This window comes from Salmo salar, chromosome ssa21 (assembly GCF_905237065.1).
Source record: "Salmo salar chromosome ssa21, Ssal_v3.1, whole genome shotgun sequence".
Taxonomy (NCBI): Eukaryota; Metazoa; Chordata; class Actinopteri; order Salmoniformes; family Salmonidae; genus Salmo; species Salmo salar.
The window spans coordinates 30,667,826-30,692,436 of NC_059462.1; the positions used below are offsets into that span (position 1 = coordinate 30,667,826).

Below are 24,611 nucleotides of genomic sequence, written 5' to 3' on the forward strand. Positions count from 1 at the left end.
CAGACTTCCAAAGTTTCATTTTGGGAACCATGGTAACAAAGACTCGGGGATGGTTTTTAATGATTTGTTATCCCTTATGACAGAATTATGAAGTGAATAATGCTATTAATTTATGCTTGACCTCAGTGTAAATAATATTTCATATACACACACAGAAAATAAAAACTGTTATGAAAGCCTGGAAACATGCTTAGATGATCATGAAATATAATTCCATTCACCAGCAGGTGGCAGTGTGTGGCTAGAGTTATATTGCTGTTCAAAAGCTGGTACTAGGTACACTGTTGTTATACAGCCAACCATACATTTTCATACATATTATACAGCCCTTTATTCTATTGCCTTGCTTTCCATGGATGTTTTATATGTTCTTGTCGTTGGAGCTGAGCTCGTCAGCTTTTGTCTGTTCTCTCTCCAGGCTCTGGTTGCTGCTCTGCGCATCCCTATCCTTCTCCAGCAGGGGAACACAGGTGCACCCCACGGCCACAGATACGTAGCTCTCTGTGTATGAGTGGCGCCCCCCAACGCAGGACCCTGTGCGTCGCAGGATGACGGAGGGCATGTACACAGGGGTGCTGCGGTACTGGTCGCTCTCCTGACCAAACGGTCCTATCAGACAGCCTTTACACAAGCAATATGCCTCGGGTATGAACCTGGGATACCTGGCGGGGTCGTGGGAGATCCTGTTGAAGGAGAACCATAGATAATTATATTGACCCATTCATAATTACTGTGGCCCACTTGACATTTAGACCCAGGTGTTCCTACCTGTATGCCCAGGGAGACAAGCTGAGAAGGTTGACGGGGATCCGAGACTTCCTGTCGGGAACAGGGCGTCCCGCTGATGGGCAGGTGAGATTCTTCCGCTCCAATGGTGCAAGCTGCAGAGTGTGGTGGAACGCATTCAGGACGCCCACCGAAAGCCGCCCAAACATCTGCTCGAGGATTTCTTCCGGTAAATCCAAACACTGTCGGCTCCGGGTGGACTTCTTGGACACCTTGGCTACCGATGCCACATCGCATAACAGCACCAGAAGCAAAAACACGAAAGATACTCGACCAAACATCGTTGCGCACTTCTGTTGGACACGAAATTGTAAATTTTTACTGCCAAAAAAAGTATTATCGGGCTATACAGCATCGGTTTAGAACCCCTTATATAGTTTTTGACGTCTGCGAAAACTTCAGTCTGTTGTCGGGTCCTCCCATGTAATTCTTGTTGCGCAGATGGAAACATTGCACTGCGCTCTGAGTCACTCGAATGGTTGCCGAACTGCAGGTACTCATCCAGCTATTTTCCACTCTGAAATATTTTCGGGATAGAATGTTGAACAGATTGGCTGGCACGGACAGCCGTAATAGGAAATGTTCGGTTGATTATGACAAGAATTCATCCACCTGCGCTCGGGCATGGTTCATACTTTCAACTTTCCGTATCTACAATGCAATATTTCAAAGGTGGAGTTGTGTTGTATAATGTGGAGTGCCTGGATACAGCCCTTAACTGTGGTATATTGGCCATAGACCACAAACCCCAGAGGTGCCTTTTTGCAATTATAAACTGGTTCCCAACATAACTAGAATAGTAAAAATAAATGTTTTGTCAAATCCGTGGTATACAGTCTGATATACCACAGCTTTCAGAAAATCAGCATTCAGGGCTCGAACAACCTGGTTCATAATTAATCTTTTCAACACCCAAACCCATGCATCCAAAATGAACAAGAGCAAAAATTTATGGTGACATTTTTTCATTATCTGAAAATAGACAAATCAGATACATATATGCACTTCTTTGCCTCAGTCAGAACACAAAAAGCCAGGAAAGACTTGCAAATTACAATAAATAGTGCTTTGCAATATAAACATATTTTATAAAGTATACATTTAAATGAAGAGCCTCTAAACTGGGTTAAAACTGTATTACTGTCCTGAGGTTACCGTAGAGTTAATAACAAGGGATTTTCACAGAAAGTTTCCAGGTGATAAAATGCATCCAGGCTAGCATATGGGAAAATAATCATCTCAGTTTGCACCACTCTGGTGGAATGTGATGTATAGATACTTTGAACTTGTTGTTCACATATAACCTTATGATCCAGATCCATGCTATAGTAGCGGGTCCAAGATCCAGGACCAGAGTACCAGGTATTGTAGTGCATCAGCGCGAGTCGCATGGAACTTTTTTGCCCATTGTAAACAAGCTACCTAGCTAGCTCACTAACATCATGTAGAATGTGCGGCTTGCTAATCGCACCCTGAAACTGTTATTTTCAGGTCTTGTGAAAGCAAAACATATTCTGTAGAATTCTCACAAACGCTCCAGGAAACTGAACCAGTGTACCGAATTTCATATGCGAAACGCCCTTACTGTCAAGGAGGAGAGGAGTAAATCAGGGGAACTTGGAATTGGCTACTCCGGTAGTAGGTCGTCTCCCAACTCTTCATCAGCAAAGTCGTCATCCTCTATATGCTTCTTGGCTGCAGTCTTTGGTGGATCCACATAGGAGGCATCTACACGCACACAAACACATTCAGGTACTATTGATCATCATATTGCACACATGATCACTCGCCATATGTGGCAACTGTGTACCACACTCCCTGCAGATACTGTGGGGTGTCCACAGTGACACCCACATTAGAACTCCAAAGTGAAATGTATAAATTATTGTAGCAGCACAGACTAAAAATATTGTAAGGGGAACACAAGACCAATCCCCTTGAAAATCAATGTTAGGAAAGAGAGGGTAAGTTACTTCATGAAGGTGACAGCTGTGTTAGTGCTGACAGAGAGGTAGAGTGTGTGGTCTATGGTCCACTGCCTATAGACAGATGGATGGTATACTGCTTCTCTCTATATAAGTCTGTCTGTTTAGTCTGGGCCTCTGTCATGCTTCTGTCCACAAGGTGTTAAGATGGATCAGGGGCCTGACATGAAAATGATGGCAGAGAGGAAAGAGTTGGAACACCATTGAAAGACTGAGGTAGAGTTGTACAATGGAAGACAAAAAACCTACACTGCAAGTCTTCACTGTTGAAGGTGGAGGGAGGCAGTGTGTGTGTCTCACCTATGTCTCACTGGCTGCTGACCTCGTAGGGTTCATTGGTGCCAGGCAGTGCCTTCATCTTGGCGCTCAGCCTTGGCGCTGGTGCCATGGCTGCGGTGCCCACTGTCTGAGAAAACACAGACACAGAATGAACCTGCTTGCCTACTGTTGGAACTGGCCCCTTCATTACCCTGTAACTGCATGGATCACATTTAGCAATTATTGTTACACTCTGTTAGAGAGGGATAAACAATGAGAGGCTGTTTAATACCACATGCTTCTCTGTCCTCTGTGTGTGTTTGAGAGAAAGAAGGAGGGAGAAGGAATGTGGCAGCTCTAGGCTCAGATGATAGGTCCGTATGGCGGTCCAGAAAAGTGGGGGACAGGCAAGAGACACTCACATCTGGCAACCAGGTAGTCATGGAAACAACTCCAACCACAAAAACAGGAAGAAGAGGAGGCCCAATATTCCATTGGCCCTCACAATCCTCAAATCACAGCCTTCCAAAGGCCCCACTCACCAAAAAAATGCAGTGAGATTTCCAGTGGAAAAGCAGCCCCCTTTTCTGCCTCAAAACGGAGAAAAAAATGTATTGCACATACCATGAGTGTCTAGCTATGTATTTCCCTGTCAAAGGGTCAGCTGTCAACTGTTGGTGCGATCAGACCTCCCTGCGCAAGAAGAGGGCAGCTTACACATTTAGATCAAAGGGCACCATTGATTTGGAAGTGTCTGAGAAATGCTTTTAAACCATACTGGATCCTCAGTTACAGAGTAGTCATAAGTAGATGATGACTTTGCTGAAGTAAAATAACCGTAATAACAACCCCAGTTTTTAAATAACGACCACTCCAAAATGTGCATGTACAAGCACTGTATTCAAAGTTAGTAGTCAAGAGGGGTCAAAAGAGGGGAAACTCTTAGGGGTGTATGCAAGAAGGGAGGTTCTCTCAAATATCTGAGAGCGTTTTCAGCTCTCTCTTTGCAATGTGATCAGTGCAAACATTCTCTTGAGGTGGCGAGTTACAGGAGGGAGTTATTCCTGGCATACATAGCTAACAGCAGCCTGCTAGAAGATTTCTTGGACGCTGTGAATTGGGAATGTAGAGCTAGACTGTAGTTCAGTCATTGAAATTGAGAATTCAAATGTTGGTGTTTCTTTTTCTAACATACTGGGAAACTTTTATTCCTTTACTTTTACCTAAACAGTTACTTTATACCTTAACACTGTCACCTGGCTTAGTGTATTTGACAAACGACAAAAAAATGATTTAGTCAGATCACTTTCATGAGAAATGGAGTAAAGTAATTCATGACTTTTTCAAATTGGGTAGCATTATTACAGTTACTTTGTCAAACAACGCGTGTGTTACTTTCAGAATCATATCTCTACCGGGTGTGTTTCCATGATCCGATCTCCACTTGTTTCCTCATTTAGCTCTCGAGGGAGCGGAGAAAGGGTGTTTGGAGAAATGTCATGACAGCTGCTGTCCATAGAAATGTATAGGAGGGTGTACCTCTGATCTTTGCCATTGATCGCTTCTGTGATAGCAAAGCCCACAGAGGGCTTCACCCATCTAGTGGCAAGTGTGCCCTCTATACATCTCCATGAGTACGTGTACGTGCAGTCTATAACCAGAACTGGCAGCTCGAGAGAGATTTTGAATGAAAAGATAGGAAATCTGTACAGATGTTTGGCTTAGAGTATATATGGTTAATTAATAAGCAGCCCATGAGATAGCGTAGAACTTGTAGACTATCACAGGAAAGCTGTGCCGCAGATGAAAGAAGACATTGATGATCAAACCTGAGTTAGTAAGTAGCCTGTTTGGTAGAGCGTGCGGCTCGCCATGCTCCCTCCAGTATTCAAACAAACAGATATTTTTCATAAAAGTAACACTAATAAATAACCCCTTATTTTCCACACAAATTAATATTGTAGCATGTGTTAAATGTAACGACTAATATAACTTTTTTAAAGTAACTAATCCCAACACAGCAGAGGACTATGTTTAGGCCCGGGATGAGAGAGAGAACAGATCCAGAAGAAAGGAAGACAGAAGAATGACAGGGAAGAACAAGGATAGTTTAAAGGATCAAGCTAGCGCAGCATGAAGCGAGCACAAAGGGAATTTAAAATGACAGTTGGAGAGTAAATAGTGTGGTGTGTCTTTGTGTTAAGGGTTAGCGCACTGTTTGTGTGATCTAATGAGGATCCTAATAAAACACCAAATACCAGACCAATCTGCCACACAAAGAAAGTGTATCACTGTCCTGCTCATCTGCTTTGTTATCCATCTCTGAAGTGCCATAAGAGAATAAAAAAAGAGGAGTAAATGACTGAAAGACTAAGCTTGTGTAAACATTTGTACAGTCCACTTCACTACCGAGTGGTGATGGAGGATTAGCTGTGTTTTTTGAAGAACATGGAATATGGCATGATAATTATTGCTTCAACACTGAAAACATCAGCAAGTATACTGCATACTGTAGAACTAAGCCATTACTATTATAACATAAGATGTCAGAGCATATCTAGTGTAGGAAACCACAATAACTAGTCTGGTCATGGACACATTTCAGAGATTCTTTGGGCAAGTAGTATGTAGTCAATCAAACGCCTTTGACCCTTTATGTGCCAATGACAATGACGGTTTCGTAGTAATAATTGTTTTCACATGGTCAAGCCAGAATAACAATGTTGTTTTAACTTGTTCTAGTTAGTACAGAAAAGTGACAGCAGTTGTAACAGCTGGATTAAAAGTATTGGAAAGGGGCACATACTGTATCTACACAGAGAAGGCTTGTACCGATGGCATTCTTAGGTGGGGTGCGGACCGGGTCAGAAGTACCCCTTGTCGAAACACACCCAGGTACAGCAGTGGGGCAAAGAGCGATTATAAAAGGTTCATTGAATTGAATAAGTAGGAAAGGGTTACTATCAGAAGAGAAACTCCGGGTCAGAGATGTAATGGAAATGTATTGGGTTAGGATTAGCGACAGTGGGATTAGACAGATAAACATCATGTCATACTGAAAGTCTGAAACAGCTCCTTTTCTATTACTATCTAATGTCTATTCGTACCAATGGCCTTCTCAGGCGGGGTGCGAACAGGGTTCAGGGTACCTACTTTCAGGACAGCAGTGAAGAGAAAATAGATAATTGGTGAAATGAATTTTTTTGAGTGATTACTATCCAAATATAACTAAACAGGGTTGGAGATGTGTGTAGACATATGGAGGTGTTCAGGGTCCTGTTGTAGCCGGGTCAATCACCACTGCTGGTCGCTGCCCTCTCTCCGGGCCCCTTAAGCACTGCCCTCCCTTGGCGACTTAACCCAGCTAGAGTGTAGAGAGAGAGAGAGATGTCTCTGTTCAAATCCACCATCAACCAAAACAACAACACAGACACTCTCTGATTTATCCAACTGTTTGTTGGTTTCTATAGTGAAAACAAAGAGACTTGCAGAGAGCAAAAACAGCCACAGACATTAGAGTTGATCATGTCAGCAAAGCCTGGGCCAGTTAACAACAGAGCAGGAATGAGAGATTTGCTCCTTAGAAGGACCGTTCTGATCCAAGAAAATCTCAGTGCTGATTTAGGAGCAGATGGTTCTGATTCAGTCAGATGTCGTTATTCTCTGTCTGTTTTCCATAGAAAAGACACAGTGAAGCCAAAGTCTACAGTGGCCTCAAATGGTGTTGTGTCACTGTCAGTAGCCTTAGACAAGAGTGTAGTTAGTAAGTAGAGTACCTGATCTCTGATCTCCTTCATATTCTCCACCTTCTTCAGTTTGGTGGCGTAGTCCTGGACCTCTTTCAGACCCATGTCTGTGCACAGCCTCACCAGAAAACACAGGCCTGTAGGCGGACATGGGAAAAACACACACCCATAGAGATGTCAGTATCAATACATAATTGTTTATAAACCATTACATTAGAGCAGTAATGCTGAGAGGACAAGAAGGGATTGGGTGGATTACATTCAACGTTTTCAAGGAATTTCCATTGGATGTCTTTGTAAGTCTCCAGGGCTTTCTGGTAGTTTCATGAGGATGAAGGAACAAGGAGCAGCAGTGTTCAGGTTATTGCACATGGAATTATTTCTATCTCGGTAAGGGTGATAAATTCATTCTGACAAAATGTTTTTATTTACATAGTAACTCACTTTGACGTGGAGGATAAACTCACCATTTCTCCTGTAGCAGCTGGTCACCATACACTGCCACTTCACTTGAGTTCGCATGAAACGACTTGACAAGTTATCAATACTGCAGGGGCATGATACAACATTACTTTGTCCCCAGGCTATTGCGCAGATATGCCGGAATAGAGGCACAACAAACAAAGCATATCACTTGTTACGTAATGATGTACAAACTCAAGACACATACACAGCAATATTATAGTGAGATGAGGACTACAGACTTACTGGATTAGTGTGGCTCTCTCAAAGTACTGGACGGCCTTCTCACAGAACTGAGTGTCAATGTAGTAGGCCCCCAGCCACTCAATAACGTCAATGTTGGAGGGGGAATACCTCAAGGATTGAACAAGAACAAAGACCATTTGTTTCACCCGATTTCACCAGATTTCACCCGAAGTCTTCATGTGACTGATTTTTGTAATCAACTACAGTCGTTCCTACAATTTAGACTTGTGAATCAATATAATATACAGATACATTGTGATAAGCATTGAAACTTAGAAGTATATCATGATTATCTGATGATAAAGTCCCAGTACTGCGTTGAGAGAGACTGACCTCGTAGTAGTACTGGAAGGCCTGAGACTTGTCTCCCTCAATGTCGTAGAGCTCTCCCAGTTCGGCCATCACCTGGGGGTCTGTGGGTGTCACACGGATCAGCTGCATCAGCCACTCTATGGGGGTCCTCCAACATCTCAAAGCTGAGCTGCAGTCAAGGATCACATATACGCAAAACATGTAGCCTTCTATATAGTATAATAACGCTCTAAGTTGTAGACAAGCGCTCCTTAAATAACATTGTTTTTAGGCAACGCTCAAAGACCCAGTATTCTGTGAGGATACGGATTGGCTAGCTGCCACATGACCTGAGCGCTGTTCCTCAGGATGGCTTTGAGCTTCAGGAAACAGTCTAGAGACTCCTCCAGACGCCCCAGACGCTTATAGGTCAGACCTGAGGAAAAAGCACATTCTGTGAGAAAAGGAAGACTACTGTTCAAGATTAATAATAGCATATTAAACAGATCCCTGAGCTCCCAATGATCTTGCTGAGTCCTGACTGTTTTATTTACCCAGGTTATATACAGTTATAACCCAGGTTATATACAGTTATAACCCAGGTTATATACAGTTATAACCCAGGTTATATACAGTTATAACCCAGGTTATATACAGGCCTCAGTACAGGACAAGTATTTCCGGAGAGCCTCCTTTTAGAACTCTGTAGCCTTCTCATAGTCCTTCTTCAAACACTATCGTCCTTGTTGATGAGCGCCGCTGGGTTGTAGCGGTCAGCCTGGTCATAGTCCTTCTTGTGATGGGTCAGAGGTAATCTCACCAAGAGAGCTACATATGCCATACAGTTCAAGGAAGTACGCTAATGATGATTGAACATAGGAGTATTTCCATAATATGACTATATAATATTGTTCATCAGAATGAGAGGGTCTTACCAAGAAGTAGAGGAAGGAGAGCTTAGTGGCTGCAGCACTCTTCACTCTGCTATCTTTCTTCTCAAACGTCTTCAGAGTCTCCTCAGCCTGTACAAGGAACCCAATCACTGAGCATCACTATAACATTTACGCACTCATATAGCATACATACACACACCTCACAACATCTGACAAGGACTTTACACAATCAAATGAGTATAACACATACCTCGAGCTTAAGAGCCATGAAGAAAAGGAAAACAAACAAAATGGAGGGAGTGAAGAGGAGAAAGGCTGTGGTGAAACAGCTGAAGGGGGAAACTGATACATGGACAGACAATACAGCGTACACACATACAGACAGGATGGAGTGAAAAGGAAAAAATGCAATTTCCTTCATGTGGTACAAGGGAAGACTGTTCATAGTCGGTGACACACACCAACCTGGTTGAAGTCCCTCTGTCTCAGGTAGGTGATGGCTTTGGTGATCTCTAGGTCGTTATACTGGAAACTCTTCACCATGTTCACAAACCTACAGAAACAACCACACAGAGTATTGCCATTACTGTACCAAGGGGACGCCAGACCATATTTACCCTGTATTGCCCTCTAGTGTTGAGGTTTGGAAAAACACTAGTCAAATCCAGCAGCAGATGTCAGGGAAATGAGCTTGGCTGATGTCATGATGAATTTCTCAGCAAGGGCTTTCCTGCAGTCAAGAGAACAGATTCCAGTGACCAAATACAATGAGTGAAACATTTCATACAGATGAACAGTGATGTTTTGTATAATGTATGAATAAGACTTATCGTTCTCTCTCCATCTGGTGAAGCTTGTCGTTCTTGATGGCTTCAATTACCAGGTTGGCATGGGTGTCATCCTGAAAACTAACGTGGATGACTTCGGAAGCATAACATGCAGTAAATGCTACTACAATAAAGCCTAGAACTTTCCATGTGCTGAAGCGTGCAGACTGGACTCATATTGTAGTGTACACTTCACTGTGCTGACTATGTTCAGTTTGAGAATAGAATTGAAGTGCTCACGTTGGGTGGGATGTACTTGTCGATCCCCAGAAGACAGATGAGCTTCTGAAAAGCCTTCTTCATCCTTTCTCTGTCTCCAATGGCGTGGTAACACACAGGATCAAGTTAAAGCTGTCGGGGCTCTCGCTCAGAGTACTTGCCCATGGGGATGAAGATGACATTGATGTTCTGCATGATCTTTATCCTTCTGCTTGAAGTAGATGTTGGTCATGTTCACCTTTAACCTTCCTGGAAAGAAAGTAAAAAATAGTTTTCTGACAAACAGGTGTTTGGGCCAGTAATGCTCATCAGTGCTGGCCTGTCATTTCAGTGGCTAATCTAAAATATGATATCCTTCTCCCACCCACCTGCATTACTGAACCTCTTGTTCTTTACGATGACCTGGTAAGTGTTCAGGGCCTCTGCGTACATGTCATTGTTAGCGTATTGAGCCGCCAAGTTAATAAAATATCTAAATGTCAACTCTGATCCATGTGATCGGACCAACATTGGCCTTAAAATACATTGCATCTCACAATCCGGTGAGGTCCAGGTGATGTGGACTGATTAGTATTTCTATTGACAGTTGTTATTGTACTCACAGAGCAGGTGAGGTCCAGGTTGATGTGGTCTGCATTGCCTGATTGCTCCCTCTGTCTCACCAATGCTCTGTCCTTCCACCCTGCCTCCATCTAGGGCAGGGGTTCCAAAACTCTTTTGGCCCATGACCCCATTTTAATATCTGAACATTCTCGTGACCCCAACCTTGTGGAAAAAATAATTATGTAATTAACAGCCAAAGTTTACTTTTTTAGTTGGGGCCATGGCAATCAATTGCAAAACATTCAAACAGTATTTCTGATTGTATTCTCAACTCACCATCATATACTTTTAATGTGGGGCTATGACAGTCAGTTGCATATTAGTCTGACATAATTTCTCTTATCTCACCACCACTAATGAGATGTGTGTCCTTGATGCATATCACGTCGGAGCTTCTCAAGGTCAGGGGGCGTGGTCGCACCTCGTCTCTCCTGTCACATACAACCTGGATCAATATTGGTTTTTAATGCAGACGAGAGCACTGAATCAGCGTACCATGAGTTGTAATGCTCGGAGGGAGACAGCACAGTATTTCACTTCAATCGGGAACCAAAACTCCTCAATAGTGGCACGTGAATGCGTTGTCTACAGCATTCGGTCACATGACAGCTCGAGCAGCTGATCGATTTAATTTACCGGCATGTTAACAGAGCCAGGATCACAGTCAAACGGATTTCGCTGATTCGGTCACTCATCTGTAGAATTGTTTTGTATTTCCGCTGCATGCTTGCGTTCAGTTTTCCAAATATATCTGTTAGATAGGCAAGGAGACACATTTTATTTTCATTACACAGAAAGTGTAAGTCTGTTTTAAAAAAAAAATATGTATCCATTGCGAATGACAACAGTTTCTCTCTCAATTCGAAAAATCTTTCCAACACTCCCCCTCGATAACCACCAAGCTTCGGTATGAAATAGAACATTGTCATGATCTGATAGTTTTGCGAACAGGCGTGTGCGATTTAGTTTACAACCGCACTTACCTGTACTGCATAGTTCTGAGTTCTGCGCTCAGCTCTTCTGCCGCCAGTTGCTCTCGGTGTATCTATTATAGCTCAGTGGGTGTATCATGCAATGCGTTCACATGGCAGAGGGAGACACATTCATAACTATGCGTCTCGGCCCTCACAGCTAACGTTCATTTTGAGGGCATAAGGTGAGGAGTTTGAGTCCATCAGTCAAGAGATTCCTCCTGATTGCTAGCCATAGCATCAATTCTTAGTTCCACAGTGTTATCTGACAAAAGTATTGATGTGGGTTTCTGTGCGGCTCTGCCTCTCCACACATTGTTTTCACCATATCAAAGTCTCTGCAATAGTTTTATAGCGTACTGGGCTTAGACATTCACTGTGGGAATGAATCAAGTCCAACCTTCAAGTGCAACCTTTTCCCGATCTAAGTGTGCTCTCTGGTTTTTACTTTTAGATTTTAATGTTCATTTATATTTTTAAGGTTAACCACATTTCAATGATTTTGAGAGACAAAGATGATATTATAACATATTTTTTAAGAGGATTTTGGAAATTCTCAAATGGGGTCGCGACCCCTGGTTTGGGAACCGCTGATCTAGGGACTGTAATAACAATGGTAGAAATAACAATGTTAGAGGTAAAGCATTACACATTCCTGAGTCTGGATGTCTCTAAGTCATTCTGTACAGATAAGAGGCAGAGGTACACTGACCAACTGTAGGACTCCACAGCTGTGTGCCAGGCAGCTCTCCTCTATCAGGTCATTCACCTTCTTCTTCAGGACCTTCGCCTTCTTCTCTGGCCTGAAAACAACATGGCCGTCAATATACCTAAATCATCCTAACCATTATTATACCTTCATCATCCTACAGAATCACAGGAGACATCCTGAGAATCGCATATTGAAATGGGGGTCAGCAGCAAAGACGTAAGTGTTTTTCTGTATCTTCACTTTTTCCCTCCAACAGAGAAGCTGGTCCTTTGGACTGACCCAGTGGGTCAAATGCAGAACTTGAAAATATAAGAAACAGGTTTTGAAATCACGTTCTATACATGTGGTCTCCAATAAACTAGTGAATGTGACCAACACACAGTCCTCTCCCTCCCTGGTAAACTCCCCTCTGGTCATGGCTGAAGAGTAGCCTGCTGCTCTGACTGCAGTCATACTGTAGGCTTAGCTGCACCGGAATAAAGTTCCTTGTTAGTCGTTTTATCCCACAGTCTGTTGACTGACGCTACAATACCAGTGTTACATGCGTCTGTTCACGAGATATTAGAATCCACCCACTGGGGACAGACATCAATTCAACATCTATTCCACGTTAGTTCAATGTCATAGAAATTACGTGTAAACGAAGTTGATTCAACCAGTGTGTGCCCAGTGGGCAGTAGGAAAACTAGATGAACTGAATACTGATGCTCTCACCTGTACAGCTTCAGTCATGGGTCTGCCATTTTCATCCTAGACTGCAAGTTGTTAAGTTGCGTCAATTCGAATCTGGTATCGGAACAAAATAGTCAGCACATAGTAACTTCTGATTTCTTTGTACTTTAATTAATGCAAACACTTGAATGGTAAATAGGTGGTTCGTATATACGGGCTCTCTGTAACACCTCGCAGGGCAAAACAGAGAACTGAAATGACATAAGTTCTTCCTTAAATACTTCTTGACAGACGTAGTTCCCTCTCCCTGAGGGCCTGTCATAGTAGAGGCTTGGGTGTGGTTTAGACTTACTCCAGCCTATCGTTGGCGTGCAGGCTGGTCCCAGCCTCTAGACGCATCTTTGTTGCCAAGCATAGTTGTCTTCTAGCTTATCTTCGTGTGTGTAACCGAGAGTCAGACACTCAAGGACAGTGCCTGTTTTTATGCTACAGCTATCTTCCATTCTACCAGCCCCTCCCGTACACCTGTCCTTGAGCGGCCCCACAACCAGGCAGTGTGTGTGTGTGTCACGAGTCTACTCAGCCTACACTCCTACTAGCCAGCAACCCTCCAGTTAGTCATGTCTATTATATGTCGCTCAATCTATGTTAATACAATATAAACCTCTTATGTTTAGCATTAGTATTCATAAGTTATGCACCACAACTAATTTTATTATATAGGTTTAAATAGTTGTATTATATTGGTTATGCAAACAAATAGTTGGTCAAACCCTAACAAAGTCACAGCATTAAAGACAGATTTACAAATTAGAATGTGCATTTATGAGGTCTTTAAAAGATAAAACCCCATCAACTCATTACTAAATAATCAGATTACTTTTTACAGACAAGGTATTTTCTCTAAAAACATATTTACAATCATGGCTTTATGTGTTCAGGTATTTGCTATATAACCCTGTCTCAACACTTAGCTAACATCAAATCAAATTTTATTTGTCACATACACATGGTTAGCAGATGTTAATGCGAGTGTAGCGAAATGCTTGTGCTTCTAGTTCCGACCATGCAGTAATATCTAACAAGTAATCTAACCTAACAATTTCACAACAACTACTACGTCATCTCTAGCCGACACTTTCAGCTACCTTTCACCAGCACAATCAGAAACCTGTGTTCAGTCTATTAACTTCTTACATCCCCTTTCTCTGTCTTAGCTAGCCACTGACTACACTATAGCTAGCTAGTTAGCAGAGCAGTAGATCAAAACATTATTTTGTTTTACTTAGCCTAGATAATTGTTTGTACAGTATGTCGACTTTGGTGTCTATTTCAGACCTTATGGTATTTTTCAAGGTTAAGCGCATTATTAAAAGGGGAGAAGACCACCATAAGTCTGGCAATGTGGAGAAGTGCAGCTATAGTAAGGGGCAACTTACCAGTTTGCCCAGGGCCAGCCTGAGGGATAAAATGTATCCTTTGTCAGTGAGTGTAGCTATTAAGTTAAGTTTGAGCATCTTAGCAATAAAATGTGTTCCATACAACTGTCAACATTTTACAAGGATAAAGAGCCACTTAATCAATTATAGAATCATTAACCAGATTACCTGGCCGACGACTACAACCCTCTGTCTCGAGAGCCCACAGAGGAGGATCTTCAATGGCTACGGAACCGTCCCGGGCAGGTTTGTGGAATGGCATGTCTCCTTGAACCTTAGCTAGAACAACAGCTACCCTCCCTGTCATCCCTGTCTGTACTGGACATTGCTGAAAAGCATAGGCACCTGGGGCATGCAGGCATCCTGGCTGGCATGGCACCAACCCCAACTGGCACACCATGAGGAGAGGGAGGTTGACGGTCAGCAATTGTGGAGAAGTGGTTAGGGCCAAGCGCGTTATCAGTTGCTGCTAAAAAGGGTCCTCAGATCACAGTCATGGATGGGGTGTTGTCTGTAAAGTGGGGCACAGATAACGAAGAACTATTTCAAAAACCCAACATTAGCATGAATTTCGTTAACAAGAAGTACAACATTACAAATATTTCCTTTGATGTGAGATAATTAACTTGTTCTCTGTAATATCATATAGCTTAAGAATTGTGACATTATGTACTTTAGAGTAAAATAGGCAGGTTTCTCGTATGGAGCAAGATAGCTGCCAAAAGTTTGAACGTACGTAACGTACGTATCATTAGGATCATAAGAAAATCCATACATAAATTGTTAGGATTGTAAGAACTGTCATGCGTGAAATTAGATCTGTAAACGAACAAACCTTGTGTTACGACTATGAATGAACATTTACACATTCAATTCTTACTTTGTCTCCCTTTACTCTGTCACGTATTTTTTATACATACAAACTTTTGTCAGTAATGTGGCATCTTCAAAGGACATGAACCGAACGTAGCTAGTCAAAGTTAGCTAGTCAATCAAGCAACTCTAGCCCAGACGTTAGTTTCGTATCCAAAATAAAAGTCTAGAGCTTGTTTTAGAACTGCATTCAATAACAACGTTACACCAGTAGATGGCGTAATCTAGGCTTGGGCCTTCAGCAAATGACTTGTGTGAGAATGATAAAGAGCCTTGTCTAGAATAATCCCCTGAGCTGCAAAATAGAAAGTAAATATGATGTAGGCTAGGCCTATTACGCTATCTAAATATGCCATGCTGTGTGTGTTATTTAATGGCCATATAATTTCATAATTTATTTTTTATAGCTGCGTGTGGTGATCATGTAACCAAATGAAACACTTTTTCCAGTATTTGGGAGAACGGACTGTATGCCTTTTATTAGGCATTTTGACTGTTTTATTAGTGAATTCCACTCTGTATGTAGGCTTGTTATAGCCATTTGTGTTGCACAACCCCATCACGCAGCAGTTACAGTGGCTTGCGAAAGTATTTACCCCCCTTGGCATTTTTCCTATTTTGTTGCCTGACAACCTGGAATTAAAATAGATTTGTTGGGGGTTTGTATCATTTGATTTACACAACATGCCTACCACTTTGAAGATGGAAAATATTTTTTATTGTGAAACAAACAAGAAATAACACAAAAAAAACAACTTGAGCGTGCATAACTATTTACCTCCCCCCCAAAGTCAATAGTTTGTAGAGCCACCTTTGGCAGCAATTACAGCTGCAAGTCTCTTGGGTTATGTCTCTATAAGCTTGGCACATCTAGCCACTGGAATTTTTGCTATTCTTCAAGGCAAAACTGCTCCAGCTCCTTCAAGTCGGATGGGATCCGCTGGTGTACAGCTATCTTTAAGTCATACCACAGATTCTCAATTGGATTGAGGTCTGGGCTTTGACTAGGCCATTCCAAGACATTTAAAATGTTTCCCCTTAAACCACTCGAGTGTTGCTTTATCAATATGCTTAGGGTCATTGTCCTGCTGGAAGGTGAACCTCCGTCCCAGTCTCAAATCTTTGGAAGACTGAAGCAGGTTTCAATCAAGAATTTCCTTGTATTTAGCGCCATCCATCATTCCTTCAATTCTGACCAGTTTCCCAGTCCCTGCCGATGAAAAACATGGGGGGATGGTGGGAATGGTGTTTTCGGGGTGATGAGAGGTGGTGGGTTTGCGCCAGACATAGCGTTTTCCTTGATGGCCAAAAAGCTCAATTTTAGTCTTATCTTTTTTTTATTTCACCTTTATTTAACCAGGTAGGCTAGTTGAGAACAAGTTCTCATATACAACTGCGACCTGGCCAAGATTAAGGAAAGCAGTGTGACACAAACAACAACACAGAGTTACACATGGAATAAACAAACATACAGTCAATAACACAATAAAGAAAAAGTATATATACAGCGTGTGCAAATGAGGTAAGAAAAGGGAGGTAGGCAATAAATAGGCCATAGTGGCGAAATAATTACAATTTAGCAATTAAACACTGAAGTGATAGATGTGCAAAAGATGAATGTGCAAGTAGACATACTGGGGTGCAAAGGAGCAAAAAATAAAAAATAAAATAACAGTATGGGGATGAGGTAGTTGGATGGGCTATTTACAGATGGCCTATGTACAGGTGCAGTGATCTGTGAGCTGCTCTGACAGCTGGTGCTTAAAGTTAGGGAGGGAGATATGGGTCTCCAGCTTCAGTGATTTTTGCAATTCGTTTCAGTCATTGGCAGCAGAGAACTGGAAGGAAAGGTGGCCAAAGGAGGAATTGGCTTTGGGGGTAACCAGTGAAATTTACCTGCTGGAGCGCGTGCAACGGGTGGGTGCTGCTATGGCGACCAGTGAGCTGAGATAAGGCGGGGAGTTACCTATCAAAGACTTATAGATGATCTGGAGCCAGTGGGTTTGGGGATGAATATGAAGCGAGGGCCAGCCAACAAGAGCATACAGGTCATAGTGGTGGGTAGTATATGGGGCTTTGGTGAGAAAACGGATGGCACTGTGATAGACTGCATCCAGTTTGCTGAGTAGAGTGTTGGAGGCTATTTTGTAAATGACATCGCCGAAGTCAAGGATTGGCAGGATAGTTCGTTTTACGAGGGTATGTTTGGCAGTATGAGAGAAGGATGCTTTGTTGCGAAATAGGAGGCCGATTCTAGATTTAATTTTGGATTGGAGATGCTTAATGTGAGTCTGGAAGGAGAGTTTACAGTCTAACCAGACACCTAGGTATTTAGAATATGTGGACAATTACAAGTCAGAACCGTCCAGAGTATTGATGCTGGACGGGCGGGCAGGTGCGGGCAGCGATCGGTTGAAGAGCATGCATTTAGTTTTACTTGCATTTAAGAACAGTTGGAGACCACGGAAGGAGAGTTATGGCATTGAAGCTCATCTGGAGGTTTGTGAACACGATGTCCAAAGAAGGGCCAGAAGTATACAGAATGGTGTCGTCTGCGTAGACATGGATCAGAGAATCACCAGCAGCAAGTACGACATCATTGATGTATACAGAGAAAAAAAGTTGGCCTGAGATTGGAACCCTGTGGTACCCCATGGAGACTGCCAGAGATCCAGAGAACAGGCCCTCCGATTTGACACACTGCACTCTGTCTGAGAAGTAGTTGGTGAACCAGGCGAGGCAGTCATTTGAGAAACCAAGGCTGTTGAGTCTGCCGATAAGAATGTGGTGATTGTGTTACAAACCGGCTCAGAGTTCACAACAAAAGGGAGACAACGTGGAGACAAGGAGTATCAAAATATATACTGCTCAAAAAAATAAAGGGAACACTAAAATAACACATCCTAGATCTGAATGAATGAAATAATCTTATTAAATACTTTTTTCTTTACATAGTTGAATGTGCTGACAACAAAATCACACAAAAATAATCAATGGAAATCCAATTTATCAACCCATGGAGGTCTGGATTTGGAGTCACACTCAAAATTAAAGTGGAAAACCACACTACAGGCTGATCCAACTTTGATGTAATGTCCTTAAAACAAGTCAAAATGAGGCTCAGTAGTGTGTGTGGCCTCCACGTGCCTGTATGACCTCCCTACAACGCCTGGGCATGCTCCTGATGAGGTGGCGGATGGTCTCCTGAGGGATCTCCTCCCAGACCTGGACTAAAGCATCCGCCAACTCCTGGACAGTCTGTGGTGCAACTTGGCGTTGGTGGATGGAGTGAGACATGATGTCCCAGATGTGCTCAATTGGATTTGGGTCTGGGGAACGGGCGGGCCAGTCCATAGCATCAATGCCTTCCTCTTGCAGGAACTGCTGACACACTCCAGCCACATGAGGTCTAGCATTGTCTTGCATTAGGAGGAACCCAGGGCCAACCGCACCAGCATATGGTCTCACAAGGGGTCTGAGGATCTCATCTCGGTACCTAATGGCAGTCAGGCTACCTCTGGCGAGCACATGGAGGGCTGTGCGGCCCCCCAAAGAAATGCCACCCCACACCATGACTGACCCACCGCCAAACCGGTCATGCTGGAGGATGTTGCAGGCAACAGAACGTTCTCCACAGCGTCTCCAGACTCTGTCACGTCTGTCACGTGCTCAGTGTGAACCTGCTTTCATCTGTGAAGAGCACAGGGCACCAGTGGCAAATTTGCCAATCTTGGTGTTCTCTGGCAAATGCCAAACGTCCTGCACGGTGTTGGGCTGTAAGCACAACCCTCACCTGTGGATGTCGGGCCCTCATACCACCCTCATGGAGTCTGTTTCTGACCGTTTGAGCAGACACATGCACATTTGTGGCCTGCTGGAGGTCATTTTGCAGGGCTCTGGCAGTGCTCCTCCTGCTCCTCCTTGCACAAAGGCGGAGGTAGCGGTCCTGCTGCTGGGTTGTTGCCCTCCTACGGCCTCCTCCACGTCTCCTGATGTACTGGCCTGTCTCCTGGTAGCGCCTCCATGCTCTGGACACTACGCTGACAGACACAGCAAACCTTCTTGCCACAGCTTGCATTGATGTGCCATCCTGGATGAGCTGCACTACCTGAGCCACTTGTGTGGGTTATAGACTCCGTCTCATGCTACCACTAGAGTGAAAGCACCGCCAGCATTCAAAAGGGACCAAAACATCAGCCCGGAAGCATAGGAACTGAGAAGTGTTCTGTGGTCCCCACCTGCAGTACCACTCCTTTATTGGGTGTCTTGCTAATTGCCTATAATTTCCACCTGTTGTCTATTCCATTTGCACAACAGCATGTGACATTTATTGTCAATCAGTGTTGCTTCCTAAGTGGACAGAGTGATTTCACAGAAGTGTGATTGACTTGGAGTTACATTGTGTTGTTAAAGTGTTCCCTTTATTTTTTTTGAGCAGTGTATATTTATTAAATAAAGTAAACTAAGTAATTAACAATGGTGTGTGTGTGTGTGTAATCAGTAATCAAAGTGAGTGTTTGCATGCATAAATGTAATAATGCAGGGTGTTGAAGGGTGCCAAAGCAAACAACCAAAAAGCCACAAAACTACCACAACAGAAATCAACCAAGGTGTCTGCATGGAGAGAGTCCCCCCCATGAATGTGAAAGAGGTATATTTATCATGGGACACACCCGGACCCAGGTGTTTCCCATGTAGCTGATGACCCTCCCAGCTCCGCCCACCGGCATCCTAATAAGGAAACAAGAACAAAGAGAGAGAATACGGCAGACAGAGTGGGAGGGACGAAAGCCTTGGCCAGGTCGATGAATACAGCTGCACAGAATTGTCTCTTATTGATGGCGGTTATGATATTGATTAGGACCTTGAGCGTGGTTGAGGTGCACCCATGACCTTCACCCATGGAGAAGGTACGGTGGGATTCGAAATGGTCGGTGATCTATTTGTTAACTTGGCTTTCGAAGACCTTAGAAAGATACGTACATCAACCTTTTGGCAGGTATCTCGCTCCATATTCTTGACTCATACCCTGACGATTAGTTTAGCAACCGCTTGATGCAGCATGATAACGTGAACGCGATTGGTCGACAGTCTTCTGGGTGAGGCGCTATATGTTCCTCCATTCATTGGCGAATGGGATTCCCATCTCGTCCTTCCTCTAATATCTGAAGTTACACCACGCCTATGTCTACAATTGATCTAATTAAAATTGTATTTTAAACATAACCTTAACCCTTACCACACAGCTAGCCTTACACCTAACCCTAACTTTAAATTAAGACCAAAAAGCACATTTTCGATTTCATGAATTTTTACGATATAGTCAGTGTGGAGACCCTAACTCGTCTCTTTTATCCAATGTTATCAGCCTAGAATGTCAAAAGTATGACCAAGAGCATTACCACATGATTAATAAAATAATGCAAATCGGTAAATTGATGTATTTTGTTCCATCTTTTTATTTTGAACATTTTAGGGCACTATACAATCACGTGACTAGCAGGGTGGGTTGTAGGATTTGTAAGCAGTGATGCCAAATTATTTAACTTTTAGCAACTTTTGAAAGGTGACTCAAACGCTAAAATGCTTTTCCCCTCTAAATGACACAAAAACGATTTTCTCTGTCACACACTCAGTCACAACACATGTGCCTTGCTGCAAAAGTGCCTTTTGAGTGACGTCACCAGCAGGCGCTCAGCTCGTGCACAGGCATTAGCAGGCCAGCAGCAATTTCAGCAAATTGTAAATCATTGTTGGCTGACTGCAGTAGCAGTAGCACGGGTTTTGACGAGCCAAACCCAATGAATATAGTTGGTCACGAATGTTTGATCTTGAACAGAACTTACAACATCAATCAACATGCCTCAATCAATAATGTACAGCCAGAAGTACAGAAAAGAGTGGGAGTCTGTACCTGAACAAATGTCAAATCATATTTTTTGCAGAAATGGCCAGTCAATTTGAGTAACGTTATTGTTTTACGTTATCGCAGTTTTACGTTATCACGCATTGACATGACAACGTCATTTAGCAACTTTTAGCAACAAATCAACCTGCCTCTAGCAACTTACCCTGCAAATTAGTTGGAAACACTGTTTGTACGCAGACTTTTTTGAGAATTTACAATATTGCAATAACGTACTGCTAAGCAAACCTGCAACATGAGTTCCTCTGAGGCAAAGACTATTACAGTTATTGGCAGGTGAACAGAAACTTAACATTTTACGAGCTTTACCTGTCTAACCAATCTTGCTCCAGTAACTGGGCTAGCTAACTTAGCTAGTAGCGACTATTCTACAGGATCTAACGTTAGCTACGGACAGTACTTGCTTATGCATGTGAACTTCGCGCTAGAGTAGGGTTGGCTGATCACCAACTAAATTAAACTAATTAGTTTATTTTCATGACACTGAATATTTGGCGTTACAGATATTGTATTCATATTTGTTGTGCAATGCATCAATACTAGAGAGAATACTTTGTCTTTATCTTTATTTTATAGCTAACTACTGTATAGCTACACGGAATGTGCCATATCTGGTCAGAATGTTGTGCTAGCTATAGGCATATGATGTGATCATGATATCTGGTTGGAAATGTATTTCTGTTTTGATGAACATTTAGAATCTAATATAGTAGTAAAAAACAATAGCCCTCTCATATGGCCATCATATGCCTATGTTGATGATGCTGGCAGTTTATTTTAAAAACATTCATCACTTTTCTTCCTTTGCTTCCTGTTATTCCTGCCACCTTCTCTAGTCACCATTTCTGGACAATCCTGAGGGATGTTGAGGGCACTCAAAATGTCTGCACTGTCACTGTTGAACAATTAGAGCCTCAAATGCTTGTCATATAAGAAGGTTTACGTTTTGACTTCATTATTGTTCGTTTTTAAATTAACTTGTGTTCACCTTTGGACTGACCCCCAAAATCGATGACCACTCCTATTATACTATGTACAAAACATTAAGAACATCTTCCTAATATTGAGTTGCAATAGTAATGTTTTGTACAGTGTGTGTGTGTGTGTGTGTGTGTGTGTGTGTGTGTGTGTATGTATATATATATATATATATATATATGCTTATATCGAAAGCAACTACACAAGTAGTGTGTTCATACATTTCCGTATGTTAAATAAATGTTAGCTCTGTTGTTGTGTGTGTATTTCAGTGGGTTGATTGGACGCTCCTGGGCCATGGTGTTTATGAGTGGGGGCTACAGAGTGAAGATCTATGACAACCAGGCTGCCAGGGCCTTCCAGGAGGTCAGGTCAGTCCTGGAAAATAAGGCGAAACATGTAATGGAAATTATATGATTAAAGGTTTGACTAAATGATTTCACTCAGAAACCCTATAACAAAACTTGGTCTGACTATTCTATGGAAGAAGGGAAACCTAATATAGCGGAGTGAGATATGGGACATAGAGTCGCAAGCTAACGCGAGGACGTGCTCTTTGTAAGGGGGGGGTGAGTGTAACCGCGGTGGTGCGCGCTAATAGCGTTTCAATCGGTGACGTCACTCGCTCTGAGCCCTTGAAGTATAGTTTTGGTACCTCTGTAGCAAAACAATTTCATATGTTTTGGAAATTAGCTAGGTTGCATTTGGTTATTTGAATTACCTTTTTCATTTGCTTTTTAAAAGAGAGGTTGGAATCAAGTATGAGGCCGTGGAACTTAAAATCAGATATCACATGGAACTTTTCCCCTGATACATAGACATCTGTCTCAGGGGCATCAGTTGTTTTCTTTGTGTGAAACATTGATCAATGTATCATCTGCATACATTGGAACTTCAGACCCTGTACAGACAGAAGATCATTAATTGTTTTTACTAAATTTATGCAACAGGTTGAAGTGATTTGATTGCTGAAAAGGGGTTATGGGTCTGTTTAGTGTTTATTGTTTATTTTTGGTGTTGATTTCACTTAATTAAACATTGTATTGTCTGATGTGTTTGAGTAGGATTCTTTCCTCCGGGACAGATGGAAGTCAACTGAAGTATGTATGTTAACCTCCCTGGGCAAGGTGGGACGTTTGGAATCGTGTGGCGCGTAATACAAATACCTCAAAAATGCTATAACTTCAATTTCTCAAACATATGATTATTTTACACCATTTTAAAGACAAGACTCTCGTTAATCTAACCACATTGTCCGATTTCAAAAAGGCTTTACAGCGAAAGCAAAACATTAGATTATGTCAGGAGAGTACCCTGCCAAAAATAATCACACAGCCATTTTCAAAGCAAGCATATATGTCACAAAAACCAAAACCACATCGAAATGCAGCACTAACCTTTGATGATCTTCATCAGATGACACTCCTAGGACATTATGTTATACAATACATGCATGCTTTGTTCAATCAAGTTCATATTTATATCAAAAACCAGCTTTTTACATTAGCATGTGATGTTCAGAACTAGCATACCCACCGCAAACCTCCGGTGAATTTACTAAATTACTCACGATTAACGTTCACAAAATACATAACAATTATTTAAAGAATTATAGATACAGAACTCCTTTATGCAATCGCGGTGTCAGATTTTAAAATAGCTTTTCGGCGAAAGCACATTTTGCAATATTCTGAGTACATAGCCCGGCCATCACGGCTAGCTAATTTGACACCCACCAAGTTTGGCCCTCACCAAACTCAGATTTACAATAAGAACAATTGGATTACCTTTGCTGTTCTTCGTCAGAATGCACTCCCAGGACTTCTACTTCAACAACAAATGTTATTTTGGTTCCAAATAATCCATAGTTATGTTCAAATAGCTCCGTTTTGTTCGTGCGTTCAGGTCAGTATCCGAAGGGTGACGCGCGAGCGCATTTCATGACAAAAAAATGTCAACATATTCCATTACCGTACTTCAAAGCATGTCAAACGCTGTTTAAAATCTATTTTTATGTGATTTTTCTCGTAAAATAGCGATAATATTCCAACCGGGCGACGTTGTATTCATTCAAAGGCTGAAAGAAAAAAATGGAGAATTCTCATCGCCACTGTCACTGTTCCCAGCCTGACCACTCACAAAATCTCCTGCTGTTTTTCGACCAGAGACAGGAGAGACGTCATTCCACTTTCTGGTGCCTTCTGAGAGCCAATGGAAGCCTTAGAAAATGTCACGTTACAGCAGAGATGCTGTATTTTCGATAGAGATGACACAGAAGGAGAACAAATTGTCTGACAGGGCACTTCCTGTATGGAATCTTCTTAGGTTTTGGCCTGCCATATGAGTTTTGTTATACTCACAGACAGCATTCAAACAGTTTTAGAAACTTTTGTGTTTTCTATCCAAATCTACTAATTATATGCATATTCTCGTTTCTGGGCAAGAGTAGTAACCAGTTTAAATCGGGTACGTTTTTTTATCCAGCCGTGCAAATACTGCCCCCTAGCCCCAACAGGTTAAGCATACACATACATTGATGTAGATTAAAATTCATGATTGGGGGAGTACAATGGAATTATAAGTATCATTAGGTTTTGTTTGTAGTCAATGTTTGGGTTTCTGAATCGGTGTAGTATGATGAAATGCTGACCAAGTGGTTGTATTTTCTGGAAAAAGGAGCGTTTCAAATTCCTAGGGACAGGATTTCTTAAAGGGGTATACACA

General features: G+C 42.3%; 2 protein-coding genes across 23 annotated transcripts in view; one reads left to right on the forward strand and one right to left on the reverse strand.

Moving 5' to 3' along the window:
• Positions 1 to 42: 42 nt before the first annotated feature.
• On the reverse strand, positions 43 to 12,841 carry il17d (interleukin 17D). 22 transcript variants are annotated; one of them, XM_045704335.1, is made up of 12 exons: positions 12,714 to 12,841; positions 12,000 to 12,090; positions 10,665 to 10,747; positions 10,316 to 10,478; positions 9,133 to 9,962; positions 8,710 to 8,796; positions 8,102 to 8,210; positions 7,817 to 7,959; positions 6,806 to 7,591; positions 3,072 to 3,177; positions 769 to 2,514; positions 43 to 683 (listed from the first exon to the last, which is right to left on the reverse strand). In XM_045704335.1, the coding sequence occupies exons 11-12, from the start codon at positions 1,065 to 1,067 to the stop codon at positions 362 to 364; spliced, it is 621 nt and encodes a 206-aa protein (XP_045560291.1). In that variant the 5' UTR covers positions 1,068 to 2,514; positions 3,072 to 3,177; positions 6,806 to 7,591; positions 7,817 to 7,959; positions 8,102 to 8,210; positions 8,710 to 8,796; positions 9,133 to 9,962; positions 10,316 to 10,478; positions 10,665 to 10,747; positions 12,000 to 12,090; positions 12,714 to 12,841; the 3' UTR covers positions 43 to 361. The 22 variants fall into 22 exon arrangements, with proteins under 22 accessions (XP_045560291.1, XP_045560288.1, XP_045560296.1 ...); XM_045704332.1 differs by having other exon boundaries at positions 9,133 to 10,478; XM_045704340.1 differs by lacking the exons at positions 12,000 to 12,090; positions 12,714 to 12,841 and having other exon boundaries at positions 6,806 to 6,912; positions 7,035 to 7,089; positions 7,243 to 7,322; positions 7,484 to 7,591; positions 9,133 to 10,747.
• An 8,089-nt stretch (positions 12,842 to 20,930) lies between these two features.
• Positions 20,931 to 24,611, forward strand: part of LOC106582035 (lambda-crystallin homolog) — a 40,987-nt gene continuing 37,306 nt past the window's right edge. The window contains exons 1-2 of the mRNA XM_045704897.1: positions 20,931 to 21,185; positions 22,160 to 22,286. Of these exons, the coding sequence (XP_045560853.1) occupies positions 21,145 to 21,185; positions 22,160 to 22,286 (168 nt within the window). The 5' untranslated portion in view covers positions 20,931 to 21,144. The remainder of the gene's footprint in view (positions 21,186 to 22,159; positions 22,287 to 24,611) is intronic.

Coding starts and splice junctions, on each gene's coding strand:
- il17d (XM_045704335.1), bottom strand. CDS start 1,067: ATGTTTGGTCGAGTATCTTTCGTGTTTTTGCTTCTGGTGCTGTTATGC. Junction 684..768: donor TTGTCTCCCTGGGCATACAG/GTAGGAACACCT, acceptor CTCCTTCAACAG/GATCTCCCACGACCCCGCCA.